This window comes from Tachyglossus aculeatus, chromosome 9, assembly GCF_015852505.1.
Source record: "Tachyglossus aculeatus isolate mTacAcu1 chromosome 9, mTacAcu1.pri, whole genome shotgun sequence".
Taxonomy (NCBI): domain Eukaryota; kingdom Metazoa; phylum Chordata; class Mammalia; order Monotremata; family Tachyglossidae; genus Tachyglossus; species Tachyglossus aculeatus.
Genome location: NC_052074.1, coordinates 47,015,825 through 47,037,868, shown reverse-complemented (window position 1 = coordinate 47,037,868; position 22,044 = coordinate 47,015,825). Strand labels below are relative to the sequence as shown.

General features: G+C 40.4%; 1 protein-coding gene across 5 annotated transcripts in view; it reads right to left on the bottom strand.

Annotated features, from left to right (window-relative positions):
* PKP4 (plakophilin 4) overlaps positions 1–15,412 on the bottom strand; it is a 154,331-nt gene extending 138,919 nt beyond the window's left edge. For 4 of the 5 annotated variants that reach the window (XM_038750806.1, XM_038750808.1, XM_038750810.1 and 1 more), the window contains exon 1: positions 15,284–15,412. In XM_038750806.1, coding sequence (XP_038606734.1) covers positions 15,284–15,412 — 129 coding nt within the window. Of the gene's footprint in view, positions 1–15,074; positions 15,172–15,283 lie in introns of all 5 variants that reach the window. The other variant, XM_038750809.1, reaches the window with a different exon arrangement.
* Positions 15,413–22,044: the final 6,632 nt, after the last annotated feature.

Below are 22,044 nucleotides of genomic sequence, written 5' to 3'. Positions count from 1 at the left end.
AACTCTTGTTTATGGACTTGGGATGCTATCCACCATTACAGAAAAAACATTTTCAAATGGTGAACTTTGACAGCTTCTTAATGAAAACTGCCTCAAGTAAAGAGCATGAATTGGAATTTTAAGACCTCTGAGAAGCGACCACAGGTGGTGGTTAAAAAATGTTCAAGCAATCCAGAGCAACAGAATATCCAATTCCAGGGAGCCGAAAAAGATGTCTGTTGATTCTCATTCTGACAAATGCTGAAAAAAAATAATTTTGCTATATGGCATACCCTGCAATCTCCCCTTACACACTCAACTGGATTTCCAGAGAAGCCTGAGGTTATAGATCAGGACTACAGAGGACCTGAAAACCACAGGCTGAGGCCCAGAGGCACTCAGGTAGCTTAATCCAGTGATATGCCATGGGGAAAGGAAGAACTCTGGGAGATCAGGTAGGTTCTAGAACATCTCAGGAGCCTGACTCACATGAGAAGGATCTTGGGAATTTTGACACCAAAATAGAGTTCCCCAAGCAGATCAGAAAAGTCCCATGACTTTTCATGGGGTAAGGAAGAAGGGAGAAAGAGCTGGAATACTAAATTTCTTGGATGTCTTACAAATAAAGCAAGATTGTACCTCCTCTAGCATTCATGTTTATCTTTTACATACCCTGTTAAGCATATTCTCTTTTCCTCTTACCTGTAAATTCTGTTAGTGTCTACCTTTCTGGTTTGACTGTAAACTTCTCGAGGGCAGGGATCAGGACTATTCTCTCTAATGGTCAGTACACGGGTCTTATTAAACACCATTAGAGAATTGAGAAGGAACAACCCTGGACTGACAGACTGGACTCCCAATATGGCTTCATTTTTTTTTAAAGGATTTGTAAACTATATATGGCACTGTGCTAAGCATTGGGATAGATACAAGCTAATCAGGATGGACATAATCCATGTCCCACATAGAACTCACAGTTTTACTCTGCATTTACCAGATGAACTGGTTGTGGGCAGGGAATGTCACTGTTTATTGTTGTATTGTACTTTCCCAAGCGTTTAGTTCCATGCTCTGCACACAGTAAGCACTCAATAAATACAACTGAATTAATGAATGAGGGAACTGAGGCACAAAGAAGTTAAGTGACTTGCCCAAGGACACACACAGCAGAAAGATGGCAGATGCGGGATTAGAACTCAGGTCCTCTGACCCCCAGGCCCATGCTCCGTACACTAGGCCATGCTGCTTCTCATACTGGATTCCCTGGCCCCAGGTTAGGACTCATTTTCCAGGGCCGATCTGGGACCGCATTCTTTAAACTGAGCCTTGCAGGAACATGCCCAGGGCCTAAGGGACATGGATATAGAATTGCTTCCTGTAAGACAAATATAGAGATTTCTTTTGACAATGGGGGAAACACATATAGCTTATAATGACATAAGTGACTGAAGACTTTCCTCAAACTTTCCAGTGATTTGCCTTTGGCCAGAAAGCAGCTTGGAATTTTCATATAAGGAGAATTTCATGAAGTTATAAATGACTCAATACAGGGAGCTATAATGGAAAATGTGTTCCATTATATTATTCCTACCGCTGTACATATGGCTAGAATAAGTAAAATGATTGAAATACACTGAAAGAATTCTAGGCGGGCCACAGTGCCATGGCAACCACATTTACTAATGCTTAAATGGAGTCTTCCTGAAGATTATCCCTTTTTACTCTTTTCTCTTTGCCTCGAAGAAACCTGGAACATTAGATAAGTGCAGCCAACTCTTGATTATCCAGAGTAATGGGGAACTGGAGTTTTATGGATAATGGAAAACAACTGATAATCCAACCAGGCTACTTGAGCATAGAATTTCAATCTCTAACCACACCTTGAACCCAAACTGCCAGGAAGAAGCAATTCTTGATTGGTGTGATTTAGGGCTACTTTTACAGCACTAAAATAAAAGTGGCTGTCCTCTGATGAGATACTAATGAGCTATGAAATAATTAAAAGACTCCCTGTTAGGAGAAGCAAGGGGCCTGCATAATTCATAAACTGGATTTCAACTTTTCAGTAACTCATGTGACTGGTTCACAATTGTTCCAGTTGCCACAAAGCAAACTGAGGAAGTACTGAAAAGGCTTTGATAAAGACCATTCACTGATTTATACCCAAATCTTCTGTCCACAGAAAATTATGTTCATATCCAAGTTCAGAGCACCACGTGCCAAATGCCAAACAGAGCTATCTTATGGGCTACAACAGAAACAGAAAAGCACAGTTATTTTCATCATTATAAGCAGATTACAGTTTCAGCACTCACACTGCTGTAGTCACCAATTTACACACTATCTGTCCTATTACATTCATACGCATGGTTTGTCTCCTCCATGGTTTTGGGGGAATAGTTTTCCTTAGATCAGAAGCAGGTTTACCAATTGAATGTCATTCTGAGATGCAAGTCTCTGCACCAGGGGACTCTGGCAGTAAGGGACCCTGGGCCTACTGTTCTTAGGATTACTGCATCCCACTGTGGGTCTCTAGAAGAGCCTAGGAAAGTAGGCAAACAGGTGGTAAGGGAAGCCACATGCCACAATGTTTCCTTAACCCTGTGCGGGCAAGAAACAATGAATGTTGTGAGGACAAGGAAACTGTAAAAATCAGATCAACCAATGGTTTTTATTGGGCATTTACTATGCGCAGAGTGCTGTACTATGCACTTGGGAAGAGTACAATACAATGGAATTAGTGGATATGTTCCCTGTCCATTTTAAGCTAAGGTCTGTTTGGTAGTCTTCCATCCTCAGCTCAATGTCAGGACTGAAAGATTGGAACAGGAATGGGGAGTCTACTGATGCCCTACTTGCCTCAAGTTGGGTGATATCACAAGGCACTGAGCTCTGTCTGTGGCACAGAAAATCCTAAAGAGCAACATGCTGTAAGGAATTACAGCTGCTCTGCCCTGGGGTACTACTGCGTCTGAAATGTCTCAGAATCATGAATCTATTCAACATGAACCAGAAAATTAAGAGCAGGGACAACCATGACTCTCCCAATACACCCATGTCGGGTGTTCAGTTGCACAATTTTTTTCCAGTAACTTCCCTACAACTAAAACATCTGAGAATACTTAAGGACATTTTACAGTACTTAACAATCATTCAGATGATCAATATTTAACATATTTAATTCAGCTGAGTGGAGATAAAGAACAGAGTAAAACCTTGCATTAGAATAATGGAGGTTCGGAAAGTCTGTAACTGATTCCCAAATTTTATTTTCTGTAAAATTGGTGTACATATAAAATCATCCCTCAGAAGCACAAGAGCTATTCTTTCCAGGAGAAAATGTGTGCTACATGAATGTTGGCCATTTGTCCCAAGATTAAATGAGCCTAAATTCAATTTCTTATGTCCGTGACTTTATTTTTTCATGTTCAAAAAAAATTTGGCATATGTAAATAATTTCCTGAATAAAAATATATGATTATGGCATTTATTAAATACTTATTATGTGCCAAAGCACTGTGCTGGGGGAGAAAAGAGAGTGATTAACTTGTATCTTGGAACAGTGCTTGATACGTAATAAGGGCTTAACAAATACCATAATTATCATCACCATATCAGACACAGTGCCACAGTCCCACCTGGGGATACGAATCCTCAAAACACTTTGATGCTCCATCATGATTCATGTTGGCCAATGGATTCACCCAACAATGACAGCTCAGATGTTTCCATTTTAGATATTTTCACACACAATCATATTTTCTTGACAACTAACTAGCTTTCCAGGGCGGACTGGATATTCCTGAGGTTACGAGTTTATTTCAAGATCAGAGGATTGTTTGGAATTGAGATAGTCCGAAGCACTACATTTACCACCTCCCTTTAGAGAACACACCAAAACAGACATTTTTTTAAGATCATTATCAGTGTGTGCACTGCCAGCTTTAATAAACCAGTCAGATTACTACAACTGGTCTTGGGTTGAATCCTTGTTAAGAAAAATAGATATGGATTTGGGATCTGTTCTACCAAAGGACTGACAACCTCTTATGTTTCATGGAAACAAGTCAGCATTTCTTCAAATTAGATTAGACATTTCTTCAGGATTTTTTGAACATTAACATTCAATAAAAAAATTCAAAAAGCTGGCAAACATAATCCCAGAGATACACATGTCAGACAGGGAATGTTTGATGTCATTTAAGAATGTAATCAAATTGTTATAGGTCAATCGTGGGAAATGGACTCCTTTGGTTGCAGGACACAAGACAACCAAAACAAATATCAAGATTCAATGCAGCTCTTAGCAGCGGGCAGAGTAATAGAATTTGGGATTCTAGATCCCAGAATTTAAAGCCTAAAGATTAATTCCTAATTTGTTTTTCCATTTTGAATTCTACTGCTGCTATTGCATTTATATGCCAATTCTTTTCTGTAACTTAGATTCAGAGTCTTGGGTTTCACCTTCGTTTCATCAATCCAAAGCAGAAAATGCAACACTCCAATTTTACCTCCCTCTTTTGTACTTCAGGGATTTACTAGACTGTAAGCCCACCTAGACTGTAAACTCATTGTGGGCTATGAGTGTGTCTGTATGGTACTCTTCCAAGTGCTCGGTACAGTGCTCCGCACACAGTAAGTGCTCAAATAAATACAGCGGATCGCTTGATTTACTCCAGGGCTGTTTACCTGCCATCAGACCAATACTTTGTCCTATCCTTCTTTTCGTGAATTCTGGAACAGAGATGAACCCTCCCGTTACACGTATTTTCACAGAATTCATCAATCGAGGTACAGGGTCTATTTGAAAGAACAAATGTTTGGAGTCAGGAGACGTGGGATCCAGTTCCTGTTCTGTCACCGCTTCATAACCTGGACAAGTCACAACCTCAGTTTCTTTACCTATAAAATGAAGATACTAATACATTCCTCTCTATACCTCCTAGGGATGTTTTGGAGATAAAAATCAGATACTTGATGTCAAATTTTTTTTGAAAACTAAAAGCATTATCAAACGCAAGGTATTATCGCTAGAAAATACAAATCTTGTTCCCAAATCTATTGGCAGAACTAGCAGTGTTTATTCTTTTGACTTTGACTTTTTAATAAAGGCAATTTTGATTTCTGGGTTCTTCAAAGATTGCAGTTTTTAGGCCATTTGACTTTAGTTTTCTGATATGGGCAATTGGTCATCAGACCAAGCAGAAATGGAAGATCAGTATGCTATTAACTTTAATGAGGGCAAGTTATCTTAGAATACAAAAGGTGGTGATGGCTCGTGATAGAAACTTAACTTGGGAAAATTAGGCCTGCCAGCCAACAAAATACCTGAGTCCCCACTGGGCAAAACAATCTATTGTCTGTTGTGGGGAGTACGGGGAAATTGTCTCTCCCTCTAGACTGTAAGCTCCTTGTGGGCAGGGAATGTGCCTCTAAATTCTGTTGTTCTGAACTCCCCCAAGTGACTGATTGATTTGTAATGTCTACTAAGCAAGCTTTCAAGAAGCAAGTTTTCTTTTAAAAATATAATTTGGGCATAAACCAAATGCTAATGGTAACAATGGCAGTTCCAGAGCTTGTGGAAAAGACAAAAAACAGGACAGCAACTCAAACCAGACTGCCTCAAGAATTCTTTGACAGGAGGCCCACCATATTGGTATTCATCAGTGGGGGTCAAGGCCCATGAAACAAAGAGCCACAAGCCAAAAGCATAATTTGGCCACAAAAGAAATCTTTCCCTCCTACCCGCTTTGCCAAGTGCTAAGGCTAATTCTCTGCTGGCACTGGCAGCTCAATGATGTTTGCCAGATGCTGGCTCTGCTCAAGACCACAAAGTGGGACCGTGCCCACACTGGGTAGTCAGTCTGAGGGGAAGAACTTGTCTGTCAGGGCATCTACCCTCAACTTCCTAGGCTTATAAAAGACATGCTCTTCTCTGGAAGCAATGGGCCCCATAAACCGGGCTGTCCTCATCATCCATTCCATCAATGGGTCCCTGGGTTAACAGCCAGTCCTCCCAGCATCCTCCCTGATCTCCTAAACTCCCTTCAGCCTTTCAGTTAAGTGAAGAATTCTCAGAAATGGACCTCAGTGATGGCCAATAAATCCACAGGGTCTTCTTAGGATCTAGTGATCAGGACTAACAACAATAATAATAACAACAACAATAATTATGGTATTTGTTAAGTGCTTACTATGTGCCAGGCACTGTTTTAAGTGCTGGGGTAGATAAAAGATAATTGGGTTGTCTCTGTCCCACATGGGGCTCACAGTCTAACTCTGCCACCTTTTCTCCCCACCCTATTCTTACAGGATGAGGGTCATGTCTAAGAATTCCAAGAAAAAAGTGAGAGGCTCAGAATGATGGGTTCTTTGGTCCACCTTCCTCCCTCCCTCAGTCCAGCTATCACCTTGTTTATTATTAGTTTACTATTTACAGAATCATCCAGGTGGGAAATGTGACAGTCCCTGCCACAGGATGAGGCATCAATCATTAGTACTGGGGTGGGGAGAGGCTTTGCACTGTAAATAAGAATTTGAAAAGCAGTCAGAACATGACTTTGTGTGTGCTGGAAGCTCTTCTGCTTCATTCAAATTGGGCTGCCAACCTAATGGACACAATTTCCCTTCTCAACTGCTGGCAGCAATCACGATACTTTTGTTAACAAAAACAACTCCCAACAACAACTATTCATACAATTTCCATAAAAATCATTAAAATGTAATATGGCTATTCCTTTTGTCGGGGAAAAACTGTAACAAACAAAAGCAGTTGTAAAGCTGATGCTAGCTTAGAAATGGATAGCCTAATCGTGACTACACTCAGTTCTCCTGGAACAATGCGAGTTTTCCTTATGCGGTTTCAGCAAGAAAGCTGTTAGTAACTAAAAAACGTTCTTCAGACAATGTGCATTTTTATATGGATCGGACGAGACGGTTACTGTGTGGGCCTAGCACCAGTCAAACTACAAATATTTGAGCTTTCCTTAATGTGGGTTCATCAATATAATATAAATCATAATAATGTAATACCCATGTCATAAGGATACTGAAAGGTGCTGCTTTAAGGTTTTGTTAGAAGCTAGAAGCTACTCCTGAGGAACGCTTTAGAAAAAGTTCTTCCCTGAAAGATCTTCCTTTCTAAAGGGTGGCTTGAAAAGAAACTAAAACGTTCAGTCGGAAATTCAATGTGTCACGTGCTAACCATCCAAATCATCTCACCAGCCCAGCAGCATTCAGTTACCATGAGGAAGGAAAAGTGATTCCACATATTTATAATTTCATTCTGAGAAGAAATTAGCAATTATATGCCTTTCAATTTCAAGAGAAATTATGATTCCAAAAGATGACATCAGTGCAGTGGTTTTAAGTATTAACTTCCTATTGACAAGGAAAAAAGATCAGTATTTTAATATATGAATAAATCTAATATTACTATATTACAGAAAAATTGCAGTTTTAGTCCACGGAAATATCTTTTTGACTTTTCAACATATTAAAAGGCAAAAATCTTCCTGCAAATTTGCTTTTGCATTTTATCTTCCAATGTACAGTGTAGAACTATGACACTACTAAACATGCCTACAGCTTATTTTACATTTTGATGACATTCTAAAATGTTCCATATTATAAAAAGTGTGATTTGTCTAGTTTAGAGTTCAGTGGCAGCTCAGAACGAACACACACACACACATACACACACGGAGTTTGTGTCCTCTGGAAGCTTATATGTGAGCATGCCACACTCAAAAGCAAACATTCAGCAATAATTATAATAGTTAATTTCAACCTTGTACTTTTTTTCCTTTTCTTGTGCTTTCATTTCTGCTTTCTTATTTGTTAGACATGGATGTGACCATATGGAAAAGGCAACTGTTGCACAGACAGTTGAGGGAGGTGAGAATCCCCACCCAACCAGGCCGGGACGGCTTTCTGAGTTTTAAAAAGAGTTCTGAAAGAGGAGGAGACGAAAGGACTCTAACATATTCATTAAGAATGTGAGAGCCAGAAGAGAGTGCATAATCCAGAGTGTGAGGGAAAAAAAGTGGTTTACATCCAAGGCTTTTCAATATGGAATTTTGAAATTAAGGATTTATGCTCTCCACTTTTGAGTGTCAAAAAATTATTTCCACAAACATTTTAATACTTCACGTTCTTTGGAGAGATGAAATACAAATCCTCAGACATTTGTCACCTTTCAGTATTTTCAAAACTTGTAGAAAGTTCCTATCTCAATTTTGTTCTGTGTATTTCTTCATACTCTCAGTTAATGTTAAAGCAATTAAAAAACAAACTTTCTGCAATGGCTATTCAATGATAAGATTCACAGACTTGTCATCTAATACACTCAACTTGTATTTTAAATTTGACTTGTACTTTAAATTTGCTGACAGCCATATTTTTAAGTTTCTTCACTTAAATGGTTAAGGTGTGGCAGCCTAAAGTATTTTACTGTAAATAAACTTAAGTCTCTAAATAAAAGGAAGTTGAAGAGGCAGGTGTACAACAGAGGGGCTAGTTCATTTAGTTTCAGAGTTATAAAGTAAATAACTGCAATGGAAGCTATTCAGTTCTGGGCATTCTGCCACACAGGAAGGGTGAATAATCACTGGAGTTAACATAGCCACATAAAAATAAAGCTAACTACCAAAAGACCGAATTTGGGATCCAAATTTCCTTCTGCCATCTTAGAATTTAAACCCTCTCAATTGTCTTGCTTCAACCCTATTAGACATAAATGCCACAAAAAATTTAAGTAAATGGCTTTACAGAGTCATGAAAATCAGAGTAAAGTTAAAGGTGAAGGAAATCTTAAATCCATTTGAATAGCCCTGCTTCAAACATACTTTTCTATTTTTAAATATTTTGGGTTTTGTGTTCTTCAAATTTAGGAAAATCAAAACATTGGAAAGACAGCACTGTTTCTGCAGTTTCTGTTTCCCTCACTTCATGTTAAAGCACTTTTGTTCATGGAGTTAGGTATTTCACATCTACTAATTTGGCACCTTCGACACATAGTATTGAAATTAAAGCCAAAATGTCATCTTTTAATAAAGATGTGTTTATAAATTAATCAGAAAGCCATGATACAAAATCATTCTCTAGAAGTATTATAATTCCCCCCACCCTACCTCCTTCCCCTCCCCAGAGCACCTGTATATGTTTGTACAATTTATTACTCAATTTATTTTACTTGTACATATTTACTATTCCATTTATTTTGTTAATGATGTGCATCTAGCTTTATTTCTATTTATTCTGATGACTTGACACCTGTCCACGTTTTTGTTTTGTTGCCTGTCTCCCCCTTCTAGACTGTGAGCCTGTTGTTGGGTAGGGACCATCTCTATATGTTGCCAACTTGTACTTCCCAAGTGCTTAGTACAGTGTTCTGCACACAGTAAGTGCTCAATAAATACAACTGAATGAATAAATGAGTATAATTATCATCATTATGGCATTATTAAGCATTTACTATATGCTCAGTACTTAGGTAGATACAAGATTATCGAACTGAGCCAGACCCTAACCTACACAGGACTCAAATTCTACCTTAATCCCCATTTTACTCGTGTGGAAACTGAAGCCCAGAGAGGCCTGGCTGTTCTCTTATTGAGATCCAAAACTCCAGAACCCCTGGTTTTTCAATCAATCAAATTTATTTATTACTTACTGCGTGCAGAGCATTTGTACTAAGTGCCTGGGAGAGTACATCATGACAGCTGGTAGCTACGTTCCTTGCCCACAACGAGCTTACAGTCTAGATGCTTTTGTGGATTTCTGCTACTATCATACTTAATAAATTTAGTTGCTGAATGCACAGGAAAATAGGTGCATGTTTCAGGTACTACAATTTCAAAATAAGCACTGGGGAAGAAGCCCTGCAGGATTTCAGCCCAGGTAATAGCGGAAAGGTAAGACTAAATCAAATCTTCCTGCAGGCCAGGTCCAAGATATGAGGCAAGTTATACTTAAACAGTACGCTACAAATCTCCTGAAGAGAGTTACTGTTTAGTTTTTTCCAGCCCCGACCACTAGCCCTAAATCGAAATTTCTACCATAACTATTCACACAAGTTGTGGACTCCGGAATGAAAAACTCAACTGGATTGGAATTTTTGGACAGCAATTTTTATCACGACCTTCTCAGCCCAATAAAATTCTGAGTTGTATGCGTAGTAATGTTTTGAGAAATCTCGGTTATGTACACGGAGCACTGTCTTTCCAGGACTGGAAAAACAATGGCAGGAAACTAGACTAATTACATTGAACTCCACTGTAACTCTGGTTTATCTTTTTTATAAAAAGATCCTTGAAGGCAGGGATGGTATCTACTAACTCTATTTTGCTCTCCCAAATGTTTAGTACAATTCACTACTCTGCTCCGTCCTAATGATTGAAAAGTGTAAATTAATCTTTCGAGCCAAGTAAAAGCACCACCAGAAGAACCAAAAACATTTTTAATGGCTGAAAATACCACAACACCTCAGATCCAGATTTCCACACACCTTATACGCTGGGACACAAGCCCATTACAAAATGGTAGATGCCGACTCCACGGGGATGAGGTGAGCTACTGCCCCAGGGGACTGCCCCAGAGGTGGGGAAGATAAATATTTAGGCAGAAAGGGCAGCAATAGCTAGCCTGCCTCACATCTTGAGCCAGAAATTATGTCATCACTTCCCGTGTCACCAATGAGAGAGGGGTTTCTCTAACTCCCCTCCTTCCTGGTCCTAAAGTCCAGTCAAACCACCTCATCCTGGGTCACCCAACTATCAAGGGGAGGAGGAGTGTGTGTGATCTTGTGGGAACGAGGATGGGGGTGGGGGCACTGGAGCCATCAAAGAGGTGATTTAAATCACACGAGACACACAATCACTGGACACCAGCACAGGCCAGACCAGCTGAGCCTGCCTGTGGAATAAGGAAATCAATACTCACCTGTTTTCCCAGTCGAGATGCAATAACGGTTTTCCTGCTGCTCTACACTGATGGGAAATTAGCCCACCCTGTCACCCTACCAGGCCAGAAAATAGACTGTCAATGCCATACTAACATTCTACCCTTCTCAAAAAACAGGAAAATGCTGTCTCTTCCCGATACCTTTCAAAATCACGCCTGGACAGCGATCAGAGCCTCCTAACTAGCCTTTCGGCTTCCAGTCTCTCACCCCTCCAAATCAATTCTCCTCAGTGTAGCGAGTCATTTACACAAAGCATTTTCTCTTGTCCCTCTTCTCATTCAGGCCTATTCAGAAACTCATCTTACAAGTCTGAAAGCAGGTTTATGAACTCAACATCTAGAATTGTCAATCAATCAATCAATCAATCGTATTTATTGAGCGCTTACTGTGTGCAGAGCACTGTACTAAGCACTTGGGAAGTACAAGTTGGCAACATATAGAGACAGTCCCTACCCAACAGTAGGCTCACAGTCTAAAAGGGGGAGACAGAGAACAAAACCAAACACACTAACAAAATAAAATAAATACAATAGATATGTACAAGTAAAATAAATAGAGTAATAAATATGTACAAACATATATACATATATACAGGTGCTGTGGGGAAGGGAAGGAGGTAAGATGGGGGGATGGAGAGGGGGACGAAGGGGAGAGGAAGGAAGGGGTTCAGTCTGGGAAGGCCTCCTGAATTGTAATTGTCCACATTATATAACACAGCACCTCTCAAAAATTAATTTTAATAAAACTGGCTGGGTGATATAAGGAATGGAGAAGTGCATAGAAAAGCTGTGTGGTCTAATGGAAACTGCCCAGGCCTGGGAGTCTGAGGACTTGGGTTCTAATCCTGGCTCCATCTCTTGTCTGCTGTATGACCTTGGGCAAATCACTTAACTTCTCTGTGCCTCATTAACCTCATACGTAAAATGGAGATTAAGACTGTGGGCTCCATGTGGGACCTGGACTGTGTCCAACTTGATCACTGCATATCTACCCCAGTGCTTAGTACAGTGCCTGGAGCATAGTAAGAACTTAAATATCACTAATCGGAAAAAAAAGTGGAATATATCATGGGAGATCCCCGCTGCTACAATGCCAACACGTTTTGAGTGCTATGACCAACTAGATCTAAGCTGCCTAAATACTTTAATCAGTAAACCTATTTGCCAGTTGCAAACTTCCTTTTCTTAGGGAGCAAGACAGAATAATTTTTAAAAGGCACATATGTGAAAAGCAAGAAAAATAAGCTCCATTACAAAGTGCGTTTGAACACTATGAAAACAGAGAATGGGCATCAGATTTCCTCACTCCTGTGAATCTGGTTTCAGATACTGATCTGATTACTTTAATGATTCTGTTAATAAAACTAGGGTGACAGATTTAGATCAATTACTAGATCCCCCGTCCCCCAACCAGGCTCTTAGTAGTTTGCTTTTGGATAGAAAGAACACAGCATTCCAGCAGCTGAATCCAGAAACTTTGGGGAAAATCCAGAGGTTATTCCTTGTCTATTCTTAAAGTCTTTCAAGGGGTTACAGGTCCATTTCACCCCTCACAATAAAATTCCATGCTTCTAATTAAGTGTCTAACTCATTATGTTTTGGTCTACTCTGCTATCAGGATGCTAATGACAGTTATTTCCATGCCTCCTTTGGCTTTGACTTAGTGTGGCTGTCCTAAATTCTTCAGCTCGAATGACTTGGTTTTAGATAATACTGAGTTAATGAAGGTGCTTCTTTGCAGTGAAAATTGTCGTAGCAGGGATAACTGCTATACCCCTAACAGGGCTGAATGCTTTGTAAGGCTGAGATTCTCCATCTGAATAATGTTTTCTGTCCGTGACCTATATTTGAATTTTCAGGAATTGGCTGTTCCCAAGAATACCTTCCCTCCTAGGGATGGCAAAGGTGTAATTTTTTCTTTTTGATGCGGATTCTGATATCATTACTCCTTCTTTGGTGACCCCTAACTGGATTAACAGGAAATGCAATGACTTGAAAATGACCCCAGAGCATCACCTACAGCAGAGCAAAACTGTTCCACGTTTAACAATGGAGCTCTGCATTTACTCAGTTTACACATTTCCATGATGGTTTCATTTCTGTTGAAAATTATATTAAATTATAAATACTATTATCATCCAGAATTATAAGCAGTAAATTAATCACAAATCATGTTTCTAAACCCCATTTGCTCATGCACACAAACACACACATGAGATTCAAGGAATGATGCAAAGCCTAGCTATTTTACAATGGCTTTTGCTTGAATCAGTCCTGAGCTTGGAATACTGCTATTTTTTATTTGTACTACTATGATAGTCATTGCTACATTAGATTGTGTCACTTCATTGTAACATGCAGCCTAGGGATTTTGCCCATTGAACACGCTTTGCTAGTTTATCCCCAGTTTACTTCTGGTGCTCTATTTCATTGGTCAGATAGTGAGAAAAGATGCTACTTCAGGATCTAATTTCAATCACCACAGGCAGCAGTTGAGTTTACATTTCTTGCCTTGAAAACCTATTGCACTTCAGGTGATAGACTACTAGAGGATATCGCCTTGTGCCAGGAGTATCCAAGGGGAGAGCATGTTAGCATTTACAGTATGTCTAGTTTTCTGGAACAAGTAGATGGATATGTTGTCCTGGGATGATGAGTGATCACAGTTTAGAGAATTGTATCAAGGCATACCCTTGATAACATAACTTTAAAGAGAAACCAAGAACTTGAAATGGAGAACGAGAAGGGACATTTTTGAGCTTATCCTGTCATAATCTGACCGATTTGAGAGGTGCGAGACCTCTAGTAAATATGAACACAGATGAATCCGTATTCCTCTATGGTACCTTACCAGCCATCTGTTAGGAAAAGAAAAAAAAAATCGATTTAGTGCAATTCCCCAAGAAATCATCTAAGGTCACCTGAGGTGCCTGATATCACAGGCACTGAGGTTTGGGAATTTTCTTTGATGCTTCAGATAACAATCTCATGCTGCAGGCACTAGGCTGTAATGCAGTGCTTACAGTGATTTAGCTGCAAGTCTATTCGGGGTATTTTAATAAATTCCCTTTGCTGCTTCAATAGAGATTGTTATAAACAGAAGAGTTCCAAATGCATCAAGGTATATTCCTCCACATTCAAAGCCTCTTGGTCAATTTTTGGCAATTTCAGGGATGAGCAATGACAAAAAAGTGCCTAGAGGACCTTGGAAATCCCACAGTTCTGTAAAACTCAAGAAGACAGTGACACGAGGTTATTTTTCATGTCTATTCCACATTACCCGCTTGCAGAATAGGTGAAAATTTCAAATATTGGGATAGGGAGGTGAAAAGAGACCATTCTGACATCAGAGTACAGTAATGTACTTCAAACCAAACACCAACAGTTGGACGTATGTGAGGCCCTGGAGGCACGGTTTTCCATGCCAAACAGCTGGTTTGCAAAATGCAAATAATCAAAAGAAGTATTTGAAGATTTTCATTATCGGAACCTGCACAATCTGGATATTTGTTTACAAAAACACCAATATCCAGAAAATAAAGCACTTCAAACAATTCTATAAATCAATAATTAGTAGTAGGAACAGTTTTTCACTTGGGCTTTGTGATGAAGGTTTATATTCTACAGCAGAATATTCATCGGGTCAAATGGTTTTATACATGCATACAGCCCAAGGAAAGGAGTTACCCAATAGAGTTTATATTTGTCTGACAGCTTCAAAACTAGCAAAATCTTGGAGCTCTGGAAAACCAATTTCTCTAGCAACAGCAGACATCTTGGGTTTGAAGGAGCCACAGAATTTTAAGAGTCAACATAAAACATGACATTAAAGCAAAACCATAGAGCTTTCGACAAGTTTTAAAACGTTAGCTCACAGAATGAAGTTAATATGCTAGGAGTCACACGAGCACAACAAATACAGCCTTTGTTCAAAAATTACTGACAGCCCGATACAACAACCGGATCTAAGGTGTACAAAATGCTCAAGGTTCTCAGTCACGTGAATTTACACCGGAGCTTTGATATGAAAATCAGGATTTCAATTTTGCTCTACAAATATTTCAGTACATGCAAACATAGGCAGTGCAGACCAAGCAACAGACACCGATGACCACAAATTTTTTTTTCCTTACTTGCAGATGCATAAGTATCCTGCATGTTCAAATTCTGACTTGCACTTTGAAGAGCTCTACATTTCAGTCACCCCAATGTACTCAGGGATGTAAATACCTTATAATTAGAAAATGTGAATGGGTCAAGGAACAAAATGAAAAGCACGTCCAAAAAAAGAAAAATAACACATTTTTGTGAACACAGGTGAGGAGAAAGGCTGGGAGAGTACCTGTTCTTTCACAGAAGCAAGAATGGTAGTGGCCGTGGTCTCGGGTTCCATGCCTGGGCCTGTGGAGCCGTCCTGGGTGGTTTGAGGCAGCCCCTCCTCCACCAGCGGGATCTGCTCAGGAGCAGGCATTCCTCCTGCAAATAAAGCACATGGAAAGGGGTTACCAATTTCTTTATGAAACTTTATGGACTCCCCTGGGTTTTGTAGGAGGAATGACAAAAACACACAGGGAAATATTTCCTACCCCCAAAGTCCGCACATACTCACTGTCTTCACACCCCTGCTGCGCTACACTATACGGAAGGGTGACAGCCCAGGGCCGCATGACGGAGAGCACTATTGAGTGCTCCAAAAATAAACATTCAGAAAACAATATTTTACAACACCAAGTCTGGGTGATCGCGGAGAAGTCATTTTTTGGCCAAGTACAAACTGAAGGTTGATGGGAATGTAATGGGAATTTGAAATTTTTCTAAGATTCTACGGACACAAATCTAATCAGGAGACTCATAGAACGTAAATTAATACACTACTTCAAGCCACAAAGCAGAGAAAAATCAAAAACATATAATCAATTTTTCAAACAGTAAGTAGTTTTCCAAGAATACCCTAAGAAAAACACATTTACCATGAAGTTTGTCAATATTTTTAATATTTCCCAAGTGACGTGTGTGCGTGTGTGTGTGTGTGTGTGTGTGCGCGCGCGCACGCCTGCATGCACACGGGGAGGGGTGGCTCCAATAGGACACATAATTCATAGGCATCTCTGCCCTCTACGGACTTACAATGAAATGGAGGGAGGCAAATGCTACACTACTGCTTAAGCACTTAATATACTGCATTGCACTCACTGGGTATCCATTTAATATATTACCACTAGAATAAAGCATTTGAAATACATTTTTGAAAACGCACAAAATAAATCTTAAATCAATCATTCAGTAATATTTACTGAGTGCTTACTATAAGCAGACAACTATACATAGCATTTGGAAGAGTACAATACAATTAAGCTGGTAGCCACGTTCCCTGCCCACAAGGAGCTAACAGTCCAGAGGGCCAGATGGAAATTAAAATAAATTACAATATGTACACAAGTGTCGTGGAGTGAATATCAAGTGCTCAAATGGTACAGATCCAAGTGAACAGGCAACACAAAAGCAAGAGAGAGTAGGGGAAAAGGGGGAAGAAATCTTTGAGATGTGGTTTTCATAAGGATTGGAAGATGGGGAGAGTGGTGATCTGTCATATATGAATGGGGAGTGATTTGAAGGAAATTGCTTCATTAATTCATTAATTCAATCGTATTTATTGAGCTTTTACTATATGCAGAGACTGTACTAAGCGCTTGGGAAGTGCAAATCAGCAACATAGCTTTGTGGCTTGAAATAGTATGCTAATAGTGTGAAGTGATTTTAGAATAAGCTTGCAATCACCAGGAAGACTCTTCCAAATCTATGAGTTGTGAATACTACCAGTTTGTGACAGCCAACCAGTAATATTGACATACAAAAATTCAACAGGGACAAGTGCAAAGAAGTAAAAACACATTACACATACTGACAATGAGGTAAGACTGGGGATCAGAATTACTGACATTTATCAAGGCTCCACCGGGATCAGGGCACTGTACTAGGTGCCATGGGGAGTTAGAAAGCATGTATAAAAACAAGACAACACAGATCCTGCCTTCCAGGAACTCTCATCTAATAGAGGATTTAAGGACAAATTATATAAACACACAAATGACCTATTAAAAAAGCAACTTGAATTGTACCTTCCAAGCCCTTAGTACAGTGCTCTGCATACAGTAAGCACTCAATAAATACGATTGAATGAATGAATGAACTGCAGTTGGACTGATACATGCCCAAGGGCTGCTTTATATATAATATATATATTATTCACATATATATGCGTATTATATATATGTATATATATGCGCACATATACAAGTCATTTATGTGACTGAGCATACCTATTCAGATTTGTGAGTCATAAGTGATGACAATTTTAATATGACTGAGCAATGTAGCACATAAAAATGCTGACAGGCTATGACAGTTTAAAATGAGTGTGCCTTACAAGAGCAATGACGAACCCTTCTATAATTGACATTGCCCAATCTTATTAGAATCTTATTAGAATACTGGATATAGTTCTGGCTGTATGCTTTAAGAGTAACATGAAGAAACTGAAGAGAATCCAAAATAGAAAGATAATACAGTGGGTCTTGTGGAGGAGCTGGGATTGGTCTTCATACAAAAAGAGTTAGCAGTGGTTTCTCCCTACTTTAGATGTAAGCATTATGTGGGACAGAGAACTACCAGCTCCTTTGGCCAGCGCTTTGCACATAGTAAGCGCTTAACAGATACCATCATTATTATTATCGTTATTATTATTACTGAACTCTCCCAAGCACTTCATACAGTGCATGGTAAAATGGGCTTCTCATGCCTGAATTACACTACTGTCAATCAATATTATTCCTTCAGCACTTACATTTTAAAGCATTCCTTAAGCACTGACTTACTACGTGCCAAGCACTGTACTAAGCGCAATGGTAGATACAAGCTAATCAGGTTGGACACAGTCCGTGTCCCACATAAGGCTCACGGTCTTGATCCCCATTTTACAGATAAGGTAATTGAGGCACAGAGAAGAGAAATGACTTGCCCAAGGTCACAGAATAGACAAGTGGCAGAGCTACTGCAAGATTCATTTCATTCGTTCATTCAATTGTATTTATTGAGCACTTACTGCGTGCAGAGCACTGTACTAAGCACTTGGGAAGTACAAGTCAGCAACATATAGAGATGGTCCCTACCCAACAACGGGCTCACAGTCTAAAAGGGGGAGACAGACAACAAAAGAAAACATGTAGACAGGTGTCAAAATTGTCAGAACAAATAGAACTGAAGCTATATGCACATCAATAACAAAATAAATAGAATAGTAAATATGTACAAGTAAAAAAAATAGAGTAATAAATCTGTAAAAATATCTACAAGTGCTGTGGGGAGGGGAAGGAGGTAGCGCAAGGGGATGGGGAGGAGGAGAGGAAAGAGGGGGCTCAGTCTGGGAAGGCCTCCTGGAAGAGGTGAGCTCTCAGTAGGGCTTTGAAGGGAGGAAGAGAGCTAGCTTGGCGGATGTGCGGAGGGAGGCCATTCCAGGCCAAGGGGAGGATGTGGGCTGAGGGTCGACGGCGGGACAGGTGAGAACTAGGCCCAATGAGGAGGTTAGCGGCAGAGGAGCGGAGGGTGTGGGCTGGGCTGTAGAAGGAGAGAAGGGAGATGAGGTACGAGGGGGCAAGGTGATGGACAGCCTTGAAGCCGAGAGTGAGGAGTTTTTGCCTGATGCGTAGGTTGATTGGTAGCCACTGGAGATTTTTGAGGAGGGGAGTAACATGCCCAGAGCGTTTCTGTACAAAGATAATCCAGGCAGCAGAGTGAAGTATAGACTGAAGTGGGGAGAGACAAGAAGATGGGAGATCAGAGAGGAGGCTGATGAAGTAATCCAGTCGGGGTAGGATGAGAGACTGAACCAGCACAGTAGCGGTTTGGATAGAGAGGAAAGGGCGGATCTTGGCGATGTTGCGGAGGTGAGACTGGCAGGTTTTGGTGACGGATTGGATGTGAGGGGTGAACGAGAGAGCAGAGTCGAGGATGACACCAAGGTTGCGGGCTTGTGAGACGGGAAGGATGGTAGTGCCGTCTACAGTGACGGGAAAGTCAGGGAGAGGGCAGGGTTTGGGAAGGAAGATAAGGAGTTCAGTCTTGGGCATATTGAGTTTTAGATGGCGGGAAGACAACCAAATAGAGATGTCCTGAAGGCAGGAGGAGATTCTTGTAAATCTCTTTAACAGTAGAAACAACCACATGCTTGTTAAAAAATTGTATAGCTTCAGAACCTTTGGTATGAAAATTGTACTCAATCACTTCTCTCCCTCCTACCTATCCACTCTGTTCTCCCAGCTCACCTGTTTCATTCCTCTCAGACTAACCTAGGCCTTGGGAAGCAGCATGGCCTAGGGTAAAGAGCATAGGCTTGGGAGTCAGAGGACCAGGGTTCTATTCCCAGTTCCACCACATTTCTCCTGGGTGACCTTGGACAAGTCACTTCACTTCTCTGGGCTTCAGTTATCTCAGCTGTAAAGTGGGCATTCAATTCCTGTTCTCCCTCCTAAAAATGATCTCCTTCTTGCCAAATCCATTCTAAACCCTCTCAACTTCTCTGTCCAGCTCCCTTGGACACTGTCAACCATCCTCTTTCTTCTGGACACATTATCCAACCTCAGCTCTACTGACACTGCCCTCTCCGGGTTCTCCTCCTATCTCCCTAGCCACTCATTCTCAGTCTCTCAAGAGCTTGAACAAGCAGGGTAGCGGTTTGGATGGAGAGGAAAGGGCGAATCTTGGCAATGTTGCGGCGGTGAGACTGGCAGGTTTTGGTGACAGCTTGGATGTGAGGGGTGAACGAGAGAGCGGAGTCGAGGATGACACCAAGGTTGCGGGCTTGTGAGATGGGAAGGATGGTAGTGCCGTCAACAGTGATGGGAAAGTCAGGGAGAGGGCAGGGTTTGGGAGGGAAGACAAGAAGTTCAGTCCTGGACATGTTGAGTTTTAGGTGGCGGGCAGACATCCAGATGGAGATGTCCTGAAGGCAGGAGGAGATGCGAGCCTGGAGGGAGGGAGAGAGAGCAGGGGCAGAGATGTAGATTTGGGTGTCATCAGCGTAGAGATGATCGTTGAAGCCATGGGAGCGAATGAGGTAATCAAGGGAGTGAGTGTAGCCATCCACAGAATCATTTTTTTTCTCCCGAAGGTATCATCACCATTAAGCTACCTTCGCAATTCTGCGCCAACTTGTATACTGACAACCACCTGTAGCACTCCTGTACAAACCAACATATGCCCTATTACTCCTATCAGTAAATTATTTTATTGCTTCCTATCTTGCTAGGCTGCAAGCTTCTTGAGGTTAGAAATTGTGTCTACTAATGTCATTGCATATTCCCAAGTGCTTAAAGTGCATTTCGCACAATAGATGCTCAATAGATACTATTGATTCATAGGTATAATACAAGTGAATCCATGAATGATAGGAACAAAAGTTAGGGGTGGTTGAAGGCTTAAGAAGATTTAGAAAGGCTCAGGGATAATAGAAACCTGATGGACTATGGGAGGGCATTTGATTTTTCAGGATTAAAGAAATCTGCAATTCATTTTTTTGGATTAAAATCAAATTTAAATTTGAAAAATTCCAGGCTTAGTGCTAACTTGTTTTTTATGATTCACTAGCAACATCTGGATGCCAAGTATTTCTTCTGTAACATTATTCCTTTCTGGCAATTGCAAACAATGTAAATGTAAATGACTAATAAAACCTTGACAGCATGACTACCTGCTGGCATAAAGAGTAAGGTTAAGGGAATAGTACTTAATTTAGGGTATCAGTCTCCTGGATATTTTCAAAACTTAACAACATCCAAATGCTTATTTTTGAAATGAGGACTTTCTAGTGGAATAAGAAGAATGAGGACTCACATTCAGGAGATTAGTTGAGACTATGTGCCAATTAGGCAAGGAAATGACAGATTTTAAAGAGTAGGTGAGAAGAGGTAGAGAAACCTCCAGAAAAAAATTAAAATGATGCTTTTAAAAATGGCCAAACCTTCCGAATAATACAGTCCAGAATACACATTGATTTTTTTGACAACATCCGACTTGATGACTCACTGTATAAACGTACTATATCGACTTGGTTTGGATATAGTAGAATTAAGATAGCTTCATTAAATATGCTTGTCTTTATAACTATTAAAAGCACTTAATTTGGGGGGGGATGGGGGAGAGAAGGGGGTTGACTTTAATTATGAAAAGATTCAGATGAGAGGGAGAAAGCAGAATTTAGTTACATTAGGAGGAAACCTAAACATTCTCAGCCTAGTTATTTAGTGGAAAGTTAGGATGTAAATAGAGTGAGATTCCCGGGCAGGAGGGAGGCTGTAAGAGGTCGGCAATGATAGAGACAAGAACAAGGAAGATTACCTTGAGAGGAATGAGGAGTGTGAGCTGGGATGTGGTTTAAGAAAAGGGGATAAGTAAGATGGAGAGGGCTGACTGAGTGTTTTAAAGCCAGTGGGCAAGAAAGAATGTCTGTTTAACGCAGGAAGGAATGAGTAACCACTGGAGGACTTCAAAGAGTCACGAGATGTGATTTAATAATAACAATAATAATAAAAATGATGGTGGCATTTGTAAAGTGCTCACTATGTGTCAAGCACTGTTCCAAGAGCTGGGGCAGATACGAGCTAATCATCATCATCAATTGTATTTATTGAGCGCTTACTGTGTGCAGAGCACTGTAAAAAGCGCTTGGGAAGTCCAAGTTGGCAACATATAGAGACAGTCCCTACCCAACAGTGGGCTCACAGTCTAAAAGGGGGAGACAGAGAACAAAACCAAACATACTAACAAAATAAAATAAATAGAATAGATATGTACAAGTAAAATAAATAAATAAATAGCTAATCACATTAGACACAGCCCCTGTCCCACACGGTGCTCAGAGTTAAATCCCCATTTACAGATGAGGTAACCGAGGCACAGAGAAGTCAAGTGACTTCCCAAGGTCAACCAGCAGACAAGTGGCGGAGCCAGGATCATATCCCAGGTCCTTCTGAGTCCCAGGCCTGTGCTCCAGCCAACAGGCCACACTGCTTCTCTTCAACAAGAAAGGTAGCTCCCTTCAGGGCTCCT